Raw genomic sequence first — 19,004 nt, forward strand, 5'->3', positions numbered from 1 at the left:
TAGCCTTTTAGAATTGCCTCTCAATTCCCCCTACTTCCACGCCTCTCAGCTTTTCTAAGTAAGTCACAACTTATTCATTTGTTTCCTATGTCTAAAATTTTTGTTGTTATCTCCTCTTCCATTCTCCCCATCCTTTTTGGTATCTCTTTAGAGTAGTTGTAATGGATTTTCAAAAGGAAACAAAATTGTTTTTAATCTACCTTCTTTAGCTGGAAGTCCTATTGTTGTTGTTGTTTTTAATTTTAATTATAACATTTCTTCATGTATAGAAATTCTATTGATTCTTTTTTCAAATCTACTTTGTTTAGAAGTCTCTTGCTCCAGGCTCATAGTTTCAAGCTTCTCTTTCATTTCTTTAAACATACTAATTTAATTATTTTTTAATTCTATGCTGATTATTTTCAATATCTGAAGTCTTTGTGGATCTCATTTGGCTGTTCTGTTGTTCTTCAGCCTTCCTTTCATGATATCTTGTTTTCTCGTGTGTTTTGTGAATTTTGACCAGTAGCTGCTCATTTTCTTGGACTTTTATGAGAATTCTTTGAGGCTCTAGTTGAAGTTTCATTCTTCCAGAAATAATTTGCATTTCTTCTGCCAGTCACCTGGGGAAAGCACTAATGACCTGGAACTACTTAAAATTAAGTTCTAAGTTTGAGATTTTGGGAGATTACACAGTAGAATAAATTATAACCATAGACCATATGAGAGCTGGCTTGTGGTTGGGAAATCTCAAAGGAGATTTTAGCCCCTCCTCGCATCGTTGGAGGTCAAGACAAGCAAGTTTCTTTACTGTATGGACACTTCTCAATGGTGGGTTTCTCATGTTCCTATTTACTGAGGATGTTTTCTCTTGTGGACTGAGATTTATGCAGGACTGGGTTTTTTATTGTACCTCCAAACTTGGGCTGCTTTATCTCCTATCTACAGTGCCTTAAATTCAACAAAAATTTTCAGGGAAAAAGCCAGCTTTCACACTCACTTATCTTCCAGTTTTTACTCCCCCTCCTCATCCCAGAATTCTTTCTTTCTTGCCAGCTTAGCAATGTATTTACAAAGATGTATTTTTATATTTTTTATCCAGCATTTTAGTGGTTTCAATTGAAAGTATCCAACTACCATAATGCCAGAGAAGAAAATTCCTATAGCTTCTAAAATCCTCCTCCTCCAGCCCTTCCATTCCATTGCTCTCACATATCAAACAGCTCCTAGCAGTCTCTCCTCAAAACTTCCTGAATGAGGAGAGAAGCGGAGGCAGGAGAGGGCTGATGGGTATACAGAAAGTAGAAAGACCAATGGATTAGACGTCTCAAGGAAGTCAATGAGTGGAAGTGCTTGAGCTGGTGAGTCAGGGGGCAGGGAGTTGTGGTGAGAGAGTAGAATGCTTGAATAGGTCTCTATCATTTTATAGATAAGGAAGCCCTCAGAGAGGTCAACTGTCTTGCAAAAAGTCACAGCCTAGTGAAGGGCAGAACAAGGCCTGGAACCCAAGTGTCCTGGTCCTGGCCCCACATTCACACATAAGGTCAGGGAGAGTATAAAGAACAAATACCTTGCCATAGTCAATGATAGGCAGCTCAATGCTGGGGAATAGATCTTGCACAATGGCATTGAAGAGTGGCACGTCAACTGAAGTTAGCTTGGCAATGTTCATATCTCTCATTGAGAGAAGCAACACCTGGATGGGAAAAGACAGAGACTCAGGCTTAACAAGCCAGGGCCTAGTACTCACCAGGCCCTTCCTCTCCAAAGGGGTGAGGGACAGGAGCCAAGAACAATGGCTACACCTGAGCTATACAATACAATAGGAAACACAGGGGACAGGCAGAAGGGTGGAAGTCCCAATCTGGGGAAAGAAAAGATCTGAAAAACTTTAGTGAAGGCGCACAGGACCAGTGACAGTGGGGGTTAAGGTCCAAGGGCTGTGTCCTTCATCTACCTCTTCATCAGACAGATCCGGCTGCAGGCGGCGCTTCTTGCCAGCATAGCGCAGAAGGGAGGTGAGGGCGCGTAGGCCGAAGTCATAATGGTCCTGTCTGGAGAGCTGCTGCACAGCCAGTGAGTAAAGTGTGTACACCTTCTTGGCCAGAATCTGGGAAACCAAAACAGAGGAGGGAACAACCTGTCTCCCTACAAATCCCTCTTTTTCATCTAGGGACAGCTAGGATACAGGGAGTTAAGTCCTAGGATTTCAAACAGCTACGAGGTGGTCTATGGGCAATCCTAATGAGAAGATCCTGTGAATCATGCCATCGTTGATTAGCGGCATCAAAGAGGGGAGACCTCCCTCCTCGGAATTCTTCTGCCTCCATATCCTACTGACAGTCTACATTCCTTGTAGGAGAAGCCGACTGTGAGGCCTTCACGGGGTTCCTCTGTCCAGGGAATAATGATGAAAGGAAAATAAAATAATTAGAGAAAAGAGATTATCAGAATACCTTGCAGTTGCCAAAGCCCTCCCCAAAGAGAATGATTTCTGCAATAAGAGTAGAGTCAGGCACCACCATGGCAATTGGACGGAACATGGATTTAAGGTTATCAGGAAGCTCCGTGCGACCAGCATAGCCTGGAAAACAGCACCATTTATTTAGATCCATACTGCTTCTAAGGACCCACTTCCCAATCAGTCCCATTTTCCCGAACCCTAGTTCCATCCCTCTCTCCCCAAATCCAACCCCAAGATCTCTTCCCTTCTCATCTCAGCCCTGGCTCTTCCCATACCACTTTGCTCTTCTTCCCTAGCTCTGGTCCTTTCTTTACTTTCTGTGTGGTCTTGTTTCAAACTCAAATCGCAAAGCTGTCAATGTCCCATTTCTCCAAAGTTCTATGTATAACTCACGTCAGTCCTATTTTCTTTTTTTTTGTTTTGTTTGGTGAGGAAGATTGGCCCTGAGCTAACATCTGTTGCCAATCTTCCTCTTTTTGTCTGAGGAACATTGTCCCTGAGCTAACATCTGTTCCAGTCTTCCTCTATTTTGTGTATGGCTTGATGAGTGGAGGATCTGAACCTGTGAACCCCAGGCAGCAAAAGCAGAGTGCACGAACTTAACCACTATGCCACCAGGCTGGCCCCTCACATCAGTCCTAATAGAAATCGCAGCTGTTTCTCTGATTCTTTCAGTACCTAAACTTTTCCTGTGTTCTCCTAGACCCTTCCCCCAGAGCTGTTCCTAGGGAACAGCAATGAGAGACCCAAGGACCTGCACTTTGGGAGGATTCTCCCATTCTGCAAAAGGGATGGCAGATAGCCCAGGACTCTGGGAGCTGGCCCAATGGGAGAAGAGAGCTAAGTACCTCAAAAGACTAGGGCCACATAAATACACACAAGCAGTTATTAATCCCCTTAGAGAATAGTAAGATTGCCTCCCCTTCTCCCAGAAAGTTGTATGTTTATCCTTCTCTCACACTTTGTTGTCTTAGCCACATTTCACTTGGCTAAATACACTGGCCTGGAAGGCGGAAGGGGAGGATGCACAGCTATTTGCCCTGGACACCCAATTGTCCCCTCAGGAGCCCCATTGATTCCCTGGCCCTTACCAGGATTCATGGTGATGAAGATGCCACAGGACCACACCAGATTTATTTCAAAGCCCTCAAAAAAGAAGCGGGTGAGGCTGGCAGCCAGGGCGGACAGGATCGACAGGATCTGCTGGGCCACCACCGACAGCACCTCGATGTTGATGCGGTTAAACTCATCGAAGCAGCCCCAGGCCCCCGTCTGTAGGGAGGGAGGCAGCATCTCTGGGAGCAATAGGAATACTCCAAGACTGGGAAAAACTAGAAACTCTGACTAACATATCCTTCCTGAAACGTTTTGATAGGTGTGGCGGCCTCCAAAACGTGGCAGGGGGCAATGGGGGGAGGAGCTGGCATAGCACTGTTGTAGTTTCTGGCCAGAACTTTGCATTGCACAATCTGGGGGAATGCTAGAAAAGGTGTGAGCTGGAGAGACTGTGGATGGGAACTTGTGAGCACTGAGTGCCTACTATGCACCAGTTCACATGCATTATCTTATTTAATCCTTGTGTAATCTTCTGATAGGCAAATAAGCAAAGTGAAGCTCAGGGAGGTGCAGGGACTTTCTCAATCGTAAAAACTAACTGGGGAAATGAAATGTTCTAAGTTACAAAGCACTGAACCAGATTTGGGTTTCAGATGATTCTCTGGGACTAAAAGATATTTAAGGGGCCTCTGGGACAGGGTGGCGGGACACTGACCTGGGCCAGCCCTGAGTACATTCGGCCCATGGACTTATAGTCCAGGCCCTCGGAGCAGTTGACCACGATGACATATAAGCCAAGGGCCTTGCCCAGGTCCTTCACAGTCTCGGTCTTTCCTGTGCCAGCTGGACCTTTGGGAGAGCCCCCTCGATGCAGGTGCAATGCTGTGGTCAGTGTCATGTAACACCTGAGAATTGAGGACAGGACTCAAGTCAGACTCCTGGAAGCTTTCACTCAGCATTCTCGGCCCCCACCCCAACCACCTTGTTCATCCCTAACAGCCGACCTGTCTGTCAGGGGAGTGATGACAAGCCGGCCAGAGTTACCCAGGTACTCATAACCATACTGGAACTGTGTGTTGGTCTGGCGGATCATACAGTCATCGAGATCCTGGAGGAACAGAGCAGAGTAAGAGAGGAGTGGGCCTGGAGGAAGAGATAGAGCCGGGACAATGACGGGGAGTAGGGGTGGAGGCGGAAGAGGGTTGCAGTTAGATTAGGGGTTCAGTTTAGAGTTCAGAGGGGGGAAGGGTTTACGGCAAGACAGAAGATGGGTTTCATACAGCACGTCCACCCCAATCCATGGCAGCAGCTGCCCAGAGTCTTTCTGAGTCCTGGTACAGTGACACCTATAGCACTGACTGGAAAAATGATTTGCCACTCCCGATTTAGGAGATTTGAGGTAGAGTTAAGAACTGGATCAGGGTACTGTGATAGGACTAAAGGGTGGGTTAGGAAATTATTATACTTAGAGAGCATAAGTTTAATTAAAGCATTAGGATTGGCTTTAGGGTACGAGAGTGAGGAGCTGGCCCATTTGCACCTTCTCCCAGTAGAAGCGCAGTTGGCTGATCCAGTCAAAAGAATTGACATCCATGAGGCCACTCTTATAAAGCTTCTCCAACACATCCCGGGCATGAATTTCTATCGTCACCAGAGCTACGATTTTAAGCCGCATAATCTTGGTCAAGTTCCCCCTGATAGCTTCTGAATACTTATTCAGTATTGACACCTGTGGAACAGGGTGGTAGGGAAGAGCGTGGATAGAGCGACACAACCAAATCCTAATCACGCCTCAGCCCAGCCTAACACAACTTTCAGGCCCAATGCTAATCCCAACCCCACTGTAACTCCTGACCCCTAATATCAGCACAAGAAAATGTACTTCTAGTCCATCCAATCTTTCCTCATCGGAATTCTACCTAAAGCCCCCATATTCTGATCCTTGCCCACCAGCTCATCTCTAATTCTGATTCCAATTTATCACCTCCTTCCCTCCATCTCTAATTCCAGGCCTATCCCATATTGTAGAGTTCCCCACCTGCTTCTTCTTCATGACCTTGAGGATTTTCTTGTCTCCCCGCTCCTTAGCTGTCAGCAGGCACTTGGTGACATCAGCCGTCCACTGGATCTGACTGGCAGTGATCACCACCTGAGGCACATGTGGAGGTTGTATTCTAAAGCCCTGAACTCTGGCCACCCACACAGCCCAGCTCCCAAATCCCAGCTTCCTCCAGGACCAGGTACACTCCTCTCTCAATATGTCTAGTCTGCTCTGAAGGATGAGGCACAGGCCTGAGGTCAGGGGCTAGGGGTCCGGCATGCAGGGTTCCAGGGCCACAGCCCAGAATAGGGGACAAGAAACCTGCATGTGAGACTCAAGATTCTGTCTTTACATATGCTGCTCCCCTTCAGCTCTTTCTTTCTTTCTTTTTTTTTTTTTTTTTGTTTTGAGGAAGATTAGCCCTGAATATCTGCTGCCAGTTCTCCTCTTTTTGCTGAGGAAGGCTGGCCCTGAGCTAACATCCATTTCCATCTTCCTCTACTTTATATGTGGGACACCTACCACAGCATGGCATGCCAAGCGGTGCCATGTCCGCACCCGGGATCTGAACTGGTGAACCCCAGGCCGCCGAAGCAGAACATGCGCACTTAACCGCGTGTGCCACTGGGCCGGCCCCCAGCTCTGTCTTTCTTGTTCCCTCATTTCTATTGACCCCAGCTCACCTGGCCAGCCCACTCCTTCACCCATTTGTCTCTCTTGTTAAGAAACTTCTTGAGGGCCAGGCGGCAGTTTCGGAGAAGGTCTCGTAGGGTCACCTTCATGGTCCGCTCCACATCACCAAGCCAAGACTGGAGGGAGGTGAGAGAACAGGATGGCTCAGCCTCAGGGCCAGAGACAAGAGTCCCAGGGGGAAGGTGTTTAGGAAACAGGACTTCAGGACTTTGGGCCCAAGAGAAAAGCAGTAATGGGGCAGCAGTCAGCTTGGGTCCCTGAGGAAATGGAGGCGAGGGGGCAGATTGTCTGACTTCCAGATTCAGAGTAGAGGTTAGAGTTCTCAGGAATGGCAGATGGGAGGGCAAAAAGCGACTAATGGCCCCTCATAGAGGTGTTCTCTCCTCACAGAGCCAAGCAAACTTTCTAATAGGAAGAAGAGTCAGCTTGCTTCTTGGATCCTTGCCACAACTCACCTCCACAGGCCCTTCTAAAAGTACTGAGTGGAGGAAATCAATGTACTCGCCGTCACCTGAGAACATTCCCACAGCTTCCCATTTGCTGCTGGGTCCCCCGACCTGTAGAAACAAGAAGCTATTACTGGCCTCGCCTGCCCACTCCAGGTATTCACCTAGAAGGTATTTGAGCCCTTCAAGGGTAATTCTTGCTTCTCTGCCCTCCCCTCAATATCACCAATTCTAAAAAGTTCTATCCCAGACAATTCAGAATCATTAATATGCCTCTTCTGGTGGGAGAGCATGGTCCCCTCCAAGGCCTTAAATCTCTCACATCACAATCCCACCTCTGCCCTCCATCCCATCATGGCCACCTCTATTGACCTTCTGCATTCTCAGCAATTTGATATTGTCAAAGCATTTTTTAAGGTGTGGCTGCACAGCCTCTGGATTGCGGGATTGGCCCAGAATCTCCAGGAGGTCATCATTGGACAAGAAGTAGAAGCGGGGGAAAATATGGCGCTTGGTCTCTAAATACATATCCAGAGACTTCTGAATGTCTTCTAGAATTGTGTTCATTTCTATCAATTTGTCCAGGAGGCCTAGAAAGAAGAGCAATGCATGACATTTGATGGCCCTTTTACCATTGCCCTGAGTAGATCTAGAATCTCCAACTGTCTCCATTTTGCCAGTTCTTGAATGTTGGGGTACAGATTGCCATAATGGTTTTTGGAAGCAGAGAAGTGTCCCCAGTCATTCTATCATGCTTATCCCATTCTCTTCATTAATTCATTATTAAGTATTCATTATATGATATTACATATGTTATACATTATGCATTAGTTATACATCATATATGATTCCATTAATGTAACTACATTTCCCATCAGTCTTTGGAAAGTCCCATTCCACTGAAGATCTTGGGGCTCTGCCAGTCATCCCAAGAGCTTCTGAAAATTAGAGATTGTTCTGCACATGCAGAATCCAACAGGTTAAATCATTAGATTTAACTACTATCACAGGCACACGATGAAAGAGGTCTGCTGCAACCACTGGGGCTGCCAGTGTCCCTGGTGATACAGCAAAAAGAGCACTAGACTGAGAGGCAGAAGACGGCCGTTCACATTATAGCTCTTTCACTTATTAGCATGTCAATTAACCTGGGTGAGCTTTCCCCTCTTTGTAAAATGGTCATAAGATCCACCTCAAAGAACAAATCGAGATATTAAATAAAATGTGTCCACATTTGTAGGTTCTTGATAATCTTAGTTTCCTCCAAGCCTTAGGTTTTGACTGGTTTATGCCCTTGTCTTCCCAGTTTCTACTTTCTGAAGAAAGTACAGGTGTCCTGGAGTCTGGACTCTGAGGTGACCCTCAGGCCTGCAAGTTCAGAGTCTACGGGCTGTCAGAGCCTCTGAGTGACTCCTGTGTGGCCCCTGGAGACCACAGGGAGACACAGTAGCAGTGGACAAGATGGCTTTGTTCTGTGTGTTCAACAAAGGGATAGCTTTTTTTTCCGGCTTTGCTTATAAATTGTCACAAAATGTAGTTTTGTCAATTGTCTCAAATATTATTTCTTTTTTTTTTTTAAAGATTTTATTTTTTCCTTTTTCTCCCCAAAGCCCCCCAGTACATAGTTGTATATTCTTCGTTGTGGGTCCTTCTAGTTGTAGCATGTGGGACGCTGCCTCAGCATGGTTTGATGAGCAGTGCCATGTCCGTGCCCAGGATTCGAACCAACGAAACACTGTGCCACCTGCAGCGGAGCGCACAGACTTAACCACTCGGCCACGGGGCCAGCCCTCAAATATTATTTCTAAAAAATGCATATTGTCACTCAACTTTGCATAACCTAATACTTACATTTTACCAGAATAATTAAAATTATGTTTTTTTGATGTGTATACTCAGAGTTCTTGGGAAAATAAAGAATCATTAGATGTGCCCTAGGCAAAATAAAGAAGTCCTCCGTACCCGCTGCCAGGACCCGTCTCCTCAGGACACACGCTATAGGTGCCCATCGCCAAACCTGACCTCCCGATTCTTCTCCCCAAGCTGCCACAAGCAAGCAGGACTCACTATGTGTACATCACTCCCCGTCCCACCCCACCCCCGTGCTCACCAAAATGTCTACAGTAAAAACTAGTTAATCTGATAAACCAATTAAAATCAAGGTAATAATAACGATAGCTAATAGAACCAAGGGTTTACTCTGTGCCACTTAATGTGAAAAGTGCTTTCTTTGCATTATCTCATTTGCCTGCATTATCTTATTGAATGAACCAGCTACAGAAGAACGAGTCCTCCGTGAGGCCTTCTTGAGGCACAGTGCTACTAAGTGAGCACTAAATTTATGCCAGCCACTGTACTGAGTGTTAAATACTCCCTTATAATCCTTACAAAAGCCCTGAGAACTAGCTATCATTAACGCCCCTACTACAGGTGAGGAAACAGTAGTATGAAGGAAGCAGGCTGCCCCAGAGTACACAGTCAGGACGACATGAGTCAGATTTTAAATTCAAGTCTGTCTGATTCCATATCCCATTCTCTTAACCACTGCGCTCAAATATTTGTTGAATTTAATTTACTACTGAACTATTATTTAATGCTTGGAAGAGGTGATGGTATGAAAGCCAGGTACAATAGTCAGTCTTTCAGTAAATGAAGCACGTGGCCATGACCTCACATATACATAGCACCAACTGAGGCTGCGTCAGGGCAGGAGGCCATGGAGCTCCAACCTGGATAATGGGTGCTCCGGAGAGCATTGCTGTCCTTGTTCATCCGGTCCATGATGGATTTCCAGTTGCTGTTGACCTGGTCAAATAAAGTGGATTCATTGGGCAGCTGCTTACGGATGTCCTCCCCCAGGAAGATATTCTGAAAGGCCAAGAACTGGAGTGAGAGGCTGTTTCTCATACTCTCCACACTCTGCCCCTATTCCTAGATCAATAATGACAGGTGAGTAGAAGATAAGGAGCATTAGAATCAAAGGGCAAGATGCCCAAGTTCTAGAAGGAAAGTTGGGGTTGGGAGGCCAGGCACCTGGGTCCAAGAAGAAAATGGAAGAAGAACAAAGTCTTTTCAGGGAGGAAACTGAATAGGAGAGGTAATAATTGTCAGATGCTTGGGTCCTAGATGAAGAATGGCTTTAGAAAGGTGAGAAAATGAGGCTGACAACAGGGCAAATATCTAGGTCCTACTGAAATAAAGGAGTAAAAACAGGATGTAGGAAGAGCTCAGGCAGTGAATCCTGACCTCTAGGTACATCCACTGACGCTGCACTGTGAGCATCATCTCAATAACTTCCAAAATGAGGGAGAGGCAGCGTTCCCAGTGGTCCACATCCTTCTCAAAGGCCTTGACAAAACGAGATGCCTTCATGGTAGACAGAGCCACCTGGTTATCTTCCAGTGCCTGGAATACTTCTTCTGTACCTCTGGGGTAGAAGGTGTCAAAATCATGGTCCATCTTCATCTGTGAAGCCCCTGTCCCACTCCACAGCCCAGGTCGCACAGCCCTCCCCTCTTCTAGACCCTCTTTACCTGAGTCGGTGATGGCCCTTATCCTTGTAGGGTACTATATCCAGTTGAATCACATCCCAGGTCTTGGCAATGTTCTGTAATGCCTATGGAAAGAAATCGGGGACAGAGCAATCAGCTGTTCAGTCTCCAAGGGAAACAGGAGCTGGGAGGGGCCATGAGATGATGAAAAGCTGGAAACCTTTGCTGCAGGAGGTGTAGGAAATGGGGCAGTATGGGAAAGGATTCTGTCATACCAACTCTATGGCCAGCTCTTTGGTTGCTGAGGCAGAGATCTCCCCAATTTTCTCCACATGCTGATCCATCCCAAGTTGCACAATCTGCTCCAAGGTGAAGCTTTCAGATTCCTGATCAAACTCCCGTTGGATCTCATTCCTGACCTGATCCCAGTGCCTGCAGCCAGCGACAGAAGGTCAGATCAGGAGGCCAGATACCAGGGCCTGCTGGAAAGTATCAGCGTCACTCCCAGGCTTTCTCCCACTGGGGCATGATGATTCCAAGTATTTACTAATTCACGATTCAACACGTATTTACTAGACAGGCTCTAACCTACAGTCTTAGGCACTTTGGAGAATATAGAGATTGAGCTGGCTTTCTTGGAGAGTGAGTTAAGATGGATTATTTCAGGTTTACTATAGATTATGTGCTGGGCTAAGTGCTTTACATAAAATATCTCATTTAATTCTCACAACCACTCTATAAATGAGGAATTATTGTGATTCCATTTATAGGTGAAGGAACAGGCTTAGAGAGGTTAAATAGCTTAAGCAAATAAAGTGGTTAGATTATTCTTAATCACATAATACTTAAAGGTGAGGCATTGCCAGAAACATTATACTGGAGCCAATGCAAAAGAAGTAAAATTATTTCCTCCTAAATGGATGGATAGATAATTATTAAAACACCATTTATAAAATAGTTTATTCTATCCTCAATGGTTTCAAAGTCCTCTTCAACATGTAATTAAATTCCAGATGCGTTAAAAGAGTTAAACTTGAAAAACAAAATTATAAAGTATTAGAAGAAAGTACAGAGAGAATGCATTTATAACTCCGGGGTAGGGGAGGTATTCTTAAACAAGGCAGAAAACAAAACCCATAAAGCAATAAAGTTATACTTTTGGCGTCATCAAAATAAAAGCTTTTGTATGACAGAAGACACAAAGCTTTGCCATGACAGACAACATAAAGTGAGGGGGGACACGGGGGAAGGAGGCAGAGAAGGCTGGAAACCCAGGACAGTGCGAGAAACAGAGGATGGTGACAGCTCTTGTGAAGGCTTCTTCAAGGCGTGTGTTTGTGGACAGAGGGGCAGAGGGAGCTATGAAAGCTGTGGAGGGGAGAACTGAAAGAACCAGGTGACGGCAGAGGTCCGAGGGTGACCTCCAGGAGGGGAGGAGCAGCCTCACCTCTCTCTCAGGGCGGGGTTTCGCAGGTCCGAGATGAGAGGCATGGTCCTCTTGAACTGTTCTATTTTGGAACGAGTGGTTTCAATAATTTCCCAGTTTCGGTCCTGAGCAAAAATGAGAGGCATCAGAAGGCCTGACAACCCTCCCTGCGTGGTCCCCCTTCCTTAATCAGCTTGTCTTCGGCCCCCTACCCGCTCCCCCACACACCTTATACTCTTTGGCTAGTCTTACGAGGCGACGAAACAAGCCATGGGCCATGGTCTCCATGGCCTCCGTCTGCAGGGTCAGGAACCGGCCAGTCTTCCACTGGTTCCAGTTCTCCTCCCAGTCCCGTGTGATCTCCCAGACTTGCTGGAGTGCATCCAGCTCCTTCATGGCAGAGAGCAGAAAGATGCGTTAAGTCGTCGACTCTTGCCCTCTTCCTCCCTGACAAACACTCAGGTCCTTTGCTCCTCTCATTCTGAGAAGCTTTTCCCTCCAGGCAATAGAGCTGCCTGCTCAGCTCACATTTTTTCTCCGCTCTCTTGCCTTAAGAGCTCCTCAACTAAGAAGCACATGAAAATATCCTCAACGACATTAGTCAGTAGGGACATGCAATCAAAACCACGGTGAGATACTTCACACCCAATAGGATGGCTAGAACCAAAAGGAAAAAAAAGCAAAGGAAAATAAGTGTTGGCAAGGATGTGGAGAAATAGGAACCCTCGTTCACTGATGGTGGGAGTGTAAAATGGTCCAGCTGCTGTGGAAAATAGCTTGCTGATTTCCTCAAAAGTTAAACATAGAATTACCATATGATCCAACAATTCCACTCCTACATACACACCCACAAGAATCGGGAACAGGGATTCAAACAAATACAAGTACACGCATATTCATAGCTGCACTACTCACAATAGCCAAAAGGTGGGAACAACCCAAATGTCCATCAACCGGTTAACAGATAAACAAAATGTGCTAAATCCATGCAATGGAATATTATTCAGCCATAAAAAGGAGTGAAGCACTGACATATGCTACAACATGGATGAACCTTGACAACACTATGCGAAGTGAAAGAAGCCAGCCACAAAAGGCCACATATCGTATGATTCCCATTTATATGAAATGTTCAGAATAGGCAGATCCATATACACAGAAAATAGATTAGTGGTTGACAGGGGCTGGGGGCAGAGGGGATGGAGAATGACTGCTAATGGGTATAGGGTTTCTTTTTGGGGTGATAAAAATGTTTTGGAACTAGAGATGATGGTTACACAACATCGTGGATGTACTAAATGCCACTGAATTGTTCACCTTAAAATAGTTATTTTGTTACCTGAATTTTACCTCAATTTTTTTAAAAAGATCCTTGTGCACCCATTTTCCTGGTCCCAGCTGTTTTTCCAGGCCCTTGGGACCCATTCTCCCATCCCCTGCCCCTATCCTTGGTTACCACGAGGGCGTCGCTCAGCACACCACCTTCTCCAGGTTCTGCAGGTCCTTGGAGACTGGCTGCTCGATCTTGAAGATGCCCAAGTTGGAGCGGAGAGTGTTCTCTTCTTCTCGCATGGCATTCAGCATGGCCCGCACCTGTGCAATCTGCTCTAGAGCGGCCTGGTGTCCCACGTTACTGGTGAAGGGGCCTGTGGGAAATCCAAGAAGCAGCTCAGATTCCCATTCGAGGCCATGGTCCCCTGAAAGGACCATCACGGCTCTCCTACCTCTCTGTGGGTAAATCTCACTTCTCCCTTCACACGAGAGAGGGAAGGGACGGGAAATAAGAGGGAATGCATTGAAAGAATGATGGTTAATCTTAGCAGAAACTGCGAAATGTGCTCAAGAATCAGAAACAGGGACATGGGAAGTCAGTATAAGAAAACTGGAAATGTGAGCTGGGCTGCTGCGTTCCAACCCAAAATCAGCACCAACAGGTATGTCACTGAGAAAGCGCTACAGCTCTTTCCTTCCCCAGCACCGTCCCTCCTCCGCTCACCCTGCACACACCTCCTGGGGACTTAGGCTTTGAAAGACTGGGTCAAAACAAAGGTAAAGAAGGGGGCGAGGTTGAGAAAGGGAAACCTTTGGCTTCAAATTCTTCCAGAAGATTATGTGCTTTCTTCTTGAAGTCATCGGCTGAGTGAATAAGGCCTGTCTTGAATTTCTCCTTGTGTTTCTTCAGCATTTGCTCGCTGTCCAACAGAGTTTGTTGGAAAATGACCCACTCCCCATTGAGACTGTCCAGCAACTCCAGTACCTGGGGACATCAAAGAGAGGAGGATGACCCACGAGCAGGAGGTCTGTCCTTCTCACCAATGCTTTTAAGGACTCTCCTGATCCTCCGGACCAGAGTCTGCGGCCAAGTTCTACACCCAACGAGACCCAAAGAAATCAAGCCCTGAGTTGCTGACCTAAAAGTAATCCATAAGCTGACTCGAAATATCATGTGAGTTCACTTTGGCTCCCGAGGCTTTTGAATCTTGTGCCTTCTCCGCCCTCACTTCTCAGTTCTCCCTCCCAATAGCCTAAGGGTCTACAACATGGGGTGTCAGCTTCCCCACAATCTGCTGCTGGAACCAGGCCCAGACTGGGCAGACCAAACACCGCTGGAACTCACACTGTCCTGAACTGGCACCTCGTACTTCTCAAGAATGGCAAATTGCTCGTGTATGGGAGGGATCTGGGTCTCCAGGTTGGGCAACTCATGCTGCAGGGTGTCCATGAGTTGCAAACTGACGCCCAGTTCCTCCAGCGTCTGGGGAGGGCGGCTGATTCTGAAGGCAGGCAAAGAGAGTGCTGGTAAGCGGAAAGGACAGCACCTGCCCTCCCCATACCTGAGCCAGGTGCCCAAGCCCATACTTCTCCGAGTTCTCCTTCAGGTAGGTGTGCAGCTCCAGGAGGCGCTTGGCTGCCATCTCCTTGAGCAGGGTCGTGAACTTGTTCTGCCACTCATTGCAATGCTGCACCAGCGAGAACTTGAGGTGCGAGCAGTCCAGCAGCACGAACTGGATGTTGAGGACCGTCTCCTCCTTCTGCACGTTATTAGCAACCTCCGTGTAGCTGAAAGGGCCCACATCCCCGCTAGGATGGTTTTTTTCCTTGCAGACGTGCCCACTGCCCTGACGCTAGCTCAGCTTCTCATTTCCTACCATCCAGACCTGTGCACAGCTCCAAGTATCCTTCTTCCCCCAGGTGCCTCCCATTTCAATCCACCCCAGGCATATAGCCATCATCATGTCATTTTCCCGACCACTGCCTACAAGATAGCAGTCAGACTCCTTGGTCTGGCATTCAAGGCTTTAGAGTCACATAGATCTGGGTTGAGCTCACACTGTGCTGCACTGCCCTGACGCTAGCTCAGCTTCTCATTTCCTACCATCCAGACCTGTGCACTAGCTCTGTGACCTCAGGCAGGTTATTAACTGTTCTGTGCCTCAATTTCCTCACCTGCAACATCGTGATGATAATAGAACCGACTTCACGAGGTTGCTGAGAGAATTGTCTGCTGTATGTAACCCCTTTCCCTACTTCCTTTCCTGCACCTGTGTTCTAGACCACAGTACTCACTATTTGGTGAATGTGCTCATGTGTTCCCATCTTTACGCCTTATGCTATTTTCTCTAGCTGGAAGGCCCTCCCACTGCCCACCTCGGCCTGTTGAAATCCTACCCATGCCGTAAAGCCCAGTCCGAAAGTCACTCCCTTCATTCAGGTCCTCCTTTTCCTAATGTCCCTGGCTGGAAATCCTCTCCTTCCACCGAGCTGCCCCGGACCCTTGAACACCCTAACCATGGCACTTCTCCCACCGAAGCTGGTGTGATAATAAGATGCGTTAGCACGGTGCTTCAGAATTGACTTCCACACGTATTTAGTAATCTCACAGCCTTACAAGGGAGGTAGTATAGCATCTCTTTCTCAGAAAACTGAGGCCCAGAGAATACAAGTCACTTGCCTAAGGTTAGGCAGCTAGTCAGCGGTGGAACTGGGACTTCAGCCCTTCTCAAGACGCCACGGCCACTGCTCTTCCAGCAATACTTTGATCTCGCCCGTTACATTCTAGCCCTCGAGAGGGAAAAACTTGCTCATCTCTTTTTGTTATTCCTCCTGACCCACAGGACGATGGTGTTTATTGAATGAATGAATGAATGGAGGACAAACAGATGCGAGTTCAGATCAGAATTTAAGAATCTTCTTCAGTTTAATTCCAATCTGCTTTCTTACGATGAAAGTGTTCACTTTTCTCATCTTCCAGATCCCTAGCCTTTCTTCTTTCCTATCAGAGCCTTGCCGTACTCCCCACCAAAACTGCTTTTTCCCTAAATCTTGTCCAGCTCTTATCTGATCTCTACCCCTTGAGAAACAAAGGCTCAATGCCCTAGGTCCTGTTCTTTTCCTATAGTTAAGGACGCACATTTTCTGCACCACCCCCTACCCCCAACCCTCCTTCCCAAGTCTCTACGCCTGGACCTCCTCCTGCGATTCTATTCCTCTTAGAGACAGACTTTCACATCCACCTTCACTCCTTACCGCGCAATGTCTGCATCGAAAGAAGAAACAGGGGGGTTGAGGCGCTGATAGCGGCGAATAAAAGAGTCCTTGTTGATCTCCCAGATCTCACGGTACATATCCCAGGTCTTGAGGTAGTTCTGTAGCAGGCTTGCATTGTTGGTCATCCCGCTGCTGATCTGCGCCTGGATCTTCTTGATGTCCTCATCTCGCTCTTAAGACCCAGCAAAATGCTTCTCACTAACTTCCATCCCAACCCAGACTGCAGCCTTGCCCCTGGCCACTGCCCCAGACCCCCCACTCCAACACCACCTCCCCAAAGAGAGAGACGGCTCAAACAAGAGCATTAGGGGCCGGCCCCGTGGCCGAGTGGTTAAGTTCATGCGCTCTGCTTCGGCAGCCCATGGTTTCGCTGGTTCCAATCCTGGGCGCTGACATGGCACCGCGCTCAGGCCACATTGAGGCGGCATCCCACATGACACAACTAGAAGGACCCACAACTAAAGATTCACAACTATGTACTGAGGGGCTTTGGTGAGAAAAAGGAAAAATAAAATCTTTAAAAATTAATTAATTAAATAAAATAAAATAAAATAAAATTCTGAATCTTTAAAAAAAAAAACAAAAACAAGAGCATTAGAAAATAAAGGAGGAGGTGGAAAGTAAAAGCATGACTCCAATCCGCAGGATTTGAACATCTCATCTTTTGGTCTAGGCATCTTATATCCCAGCCCCAGTCCCAGAGTTGTCCTTCCTAATCTCCCACCCCAAATCCCAAATCCCTTGAGCATTAGTCACCTCATCTCGACTCGCATTCCTGCCCTTACTCCCTTCCCCAATCTGGCCCCCTGACTTGGGTTTCCCACCAGTCATGGAGATGACCGGCCCAGTAGGTCTGGGAACAGCACTGGTCTCTCCCCCTAGCTCCACCCATTCCTAAGCCTCTGATACCTCTGCACCTGATGCCCTCCCCATTGCCCACTCACCCACAATTGTATGGATGGGGTCACGATGAAACTTGCACTTGATGAGAATTTCAGGGAGGTGGCGGAAGACAGAGATGGTGGAGAAGAGGCAGTTGCCAATATCATTAACCACATTTGCCAAAGTCTGCAGAGTGGGTGAGAATTCCACCTGTGGGAACACAGAGGTGAGGGCCTTAGCACAGGCCATGGAGGAGTCAAGCCTCAGGACTGGTAAGGCTGAACACCTCAGAACCAGGCCTGGAGGCCATAGGATAGAGTCAAGGCCAAGGGCCAAGTTTAAGGATTGAGGGAAATTCGCAAGTAAAGTATGATAGTTTTGGGGTGTTGGGGGCAAAGTGGTCCCCACCTGTGCCACACCTCCCTGCATGTCATTCTGCAAAATGACAAGGACTCGGAAGAGTGGATTTGGGGTGGTCTTTCCATCCCCGTTGATGGCCTTGGACAGTTCCAGCAGTGACCACTTCACATTCAGGCGCAAGGCATCCTCCATCATGTGGTCCAACCGAATCGTGTACAGCAGCCACTGCTGCTGAATCTGGTGGGAAGAGATGGGGAAAAGAACCCCTCAGGGAAGATAGGGCAGGTCCTGGGAAATGAGAACCAGCCAATGCGATAGGCAACAAGCTGGCTCAATAGAAAGGCAGGACGCTGAGTCCTGAAGGAAAAAGATTTGATAAACTGAAGGTTGGGTGAATCCAAGACAAAAGCAGGATGTTTGGGAAGCACACACCGGGGGAAGACGGGAAAGACCAAGAGAATGGTCTGATGGGACCAGGGGACGGCGGACTGCCCAACCACAAAGCCCTGCTCACAGGACCCCTACCTCAGGGCCATCATTCTTGAAGACTTCATAGGAGTTGGTCATAATGACCACCACATCCTGGTGCAGGCTCATCAATTTCTGCTGCACAGCTGCTCGGTGCTCTCTTTGGTCCTCCTCAAATTCCAGGTCCCTGTACACCCGTTTGCCACTAATGCGTACCAGCAGCGTCTCTGATATCTCCTGGGCTCGCCAACCAATGGTCAGAGTGGACGCCTTGAATTCATTCACAATCGCCTGCACCTGGAGTCAGGCCCCACCCATGGAGGGTTGTTTCAGCTTGGGAAGAGACCCTCTGGGCCTAGTTCTAGCCTCCCATTTGTCCTCTAGCTAGAGTTGCTGATAAAAAAAAAAGTCCTTCCTCAAGCATACTTTCACACAACTCCTGGTCTCTCCACCACTACCCAGGACTGAAGTATTCATTACCCATGCACCAGGTTTTCACTCAGCCTTGCAGACCTTTAGGGTTAGTGACCACGGCCCACCTTGCTGGCATGGATGCGGCACTCTGTGATGAAGAAGGCGCTGGCCCCCTTCAAGGCCCAGTGCAGTTTCTTGAGTCCAGGGTGGATCTTCTTATCCAGGAATCGGATTCGTTCTTTGAACAGGGCCTGCTCATCTGGGGACAGCATGGCAATAATCCTGTGTATGAGAGAAGACTGGTGGCCGGTGGGGACAAGCTCGGCAGACCTCTCCTCCACACCAGGACACTTGGTGGAGAAATCTGAAAGTTCACGATTCTAGACTAGTGCTTTCCAACTAAACTTTCTGCGACAATGGAAATGTCATACAATTTGTGCTGTCCAATATGGTAGCCACTAGCCACATGTGGCTGTGGGGCATTTGAAATGCGGCCCGTGCAAATAAGCAATGAATTTCTAAAATTTATTTAACTTCAATTAATTAATTAAAATAGAAAGAGCCACATGTACCTCGTGGCACCATATGGGATAGTGCAGTATTACACACCCAAACAAGATTGCTGGTTCCACCCCTTGGACTTTAACTGGGCTGAGAAAGGTCCTCAACCCAGAGCAAAGCCTAACTCCAGAAAGGAGTACCAAGGGAGTTAAGAGAAGGGGTACCAGCCTGGCCT

The 19,004-nt window shown here is 47.3% G+C and overlaps 1 protein-coding gene across 12 annotated transcripts in view; it reads right to left on the bottom strand.

Moving 5' to 3' along the window:
* The window catches only part of DNAH2 (dynein axonemal heavy chain 2), a 106,103-nt gene that overhangs the window by 48,929 nt on the left and 38,170 nt on the right, over positions 1–19,004 (bottom strand). For 11 of the 12 annotated variants that reach the window (XR_011493579.1, XR_011493576.1, XR_011493577.1 and 8 more), the window contains 26 exons: positions 18,394–18,550; positions 17,912–18,151; positions 17,435–17,623; positions 17,089–17,236; positions 16,124–16,316; positions 14,456–14,656; positions 14,214–14,370; positions 13,679–13,853; positions 13,079–13,242; positions 11,825–11,986; positions 11,618–11,721; positions 10,446–10,602; positions 10,213–10,295; positions 9,926–10,106; positions 9,409–9,547; positions 7,052–7,269; positions 6,689–6,790; positions 6,224–6,349; positions 5,538–5,648; positions 5,040–5,228; positions 4,504–4,607; positions 4,215–4,404; positions 3,535–3,715; positions 2,436–2,563; positions 1,937–2,089; positions 1,550–1,675 (listed from right to left, as the gene is read on the bottom strand). Coding sequence is in view for 6 of the 12 variants with exons in the window: in XM_014861563.3 (XP_014717049.3) it covers positions 1,550–1,675; positions 1,937–2,089; positions 2,436–2,563; positions 3,535–3,715; positions 4,215–4,404; positions 4,504–4,607; positions 5,040–5,228; positions 5,538–5,648; positions 6,224–6,349; positions 6,689–6,790; positions 7,052–7,269; positions 9,409–9,547; positions 9,926–10,106; positions 10,213–10,295; positions 10,446–10,602; positions 11,618–11,721; positions 11,825–11,986; positions 13,079–13,242; positions 13,679–13,853; positions 14,214–14,370; positions 14,456–14,656; positions 16,124–16,316; positions 17,089–17,236; positions 17,435–17,623; positions 17,912–18,151; positions 18,394–18,550 (4,078 nt within the window). In the remaining 6 variants the exon portion in view is untranslated. The remainder of the gene's footprint in view (positions 1–1,549; positions 1,676–1,936; positions 2,090–2,435; positions 2,564–3,534; positions 3,716–4,214; positions 4,405–4,503; positions 4,608–5,039; positions 5,229–5,537; positions 5,649–6,223; positions 6,350–6,688; positions 6,791–7,051; positions 7,270–9,408; positions 9,548–9,925; positions 10,107–10,212; positions 10,296–10,445; positions 10,603–11,617; positions 11,722–11,824; positions 11,987–13,078; positions 13,243–13,678; positions 13,854–14,213; positions 14,371–14,455; positions 14,657–16,123; positions 16,317–17,088; positions 17,237–17,434; positions 17,624–17,911; positions 18,152–18,393; positions 18,551–19,004) is intronic. The other variant, XM_070482381.1, reaches the window with a different exon arrangement.

This window comes from Equus asinus, chromosome 13 (assembly GCF_041296235.1).
Source record: "Equus asinus isolate D_3611 breed Donkey chromosome 13, EquAss-T2T_v2, whole genome shotgun sequence".
Classification (NCBI taxonomy): Eukaryota; Metazoa; Chordata; class Mammalia; order Perissodactyla; family Equidae; genus Equus; species Equus asinus.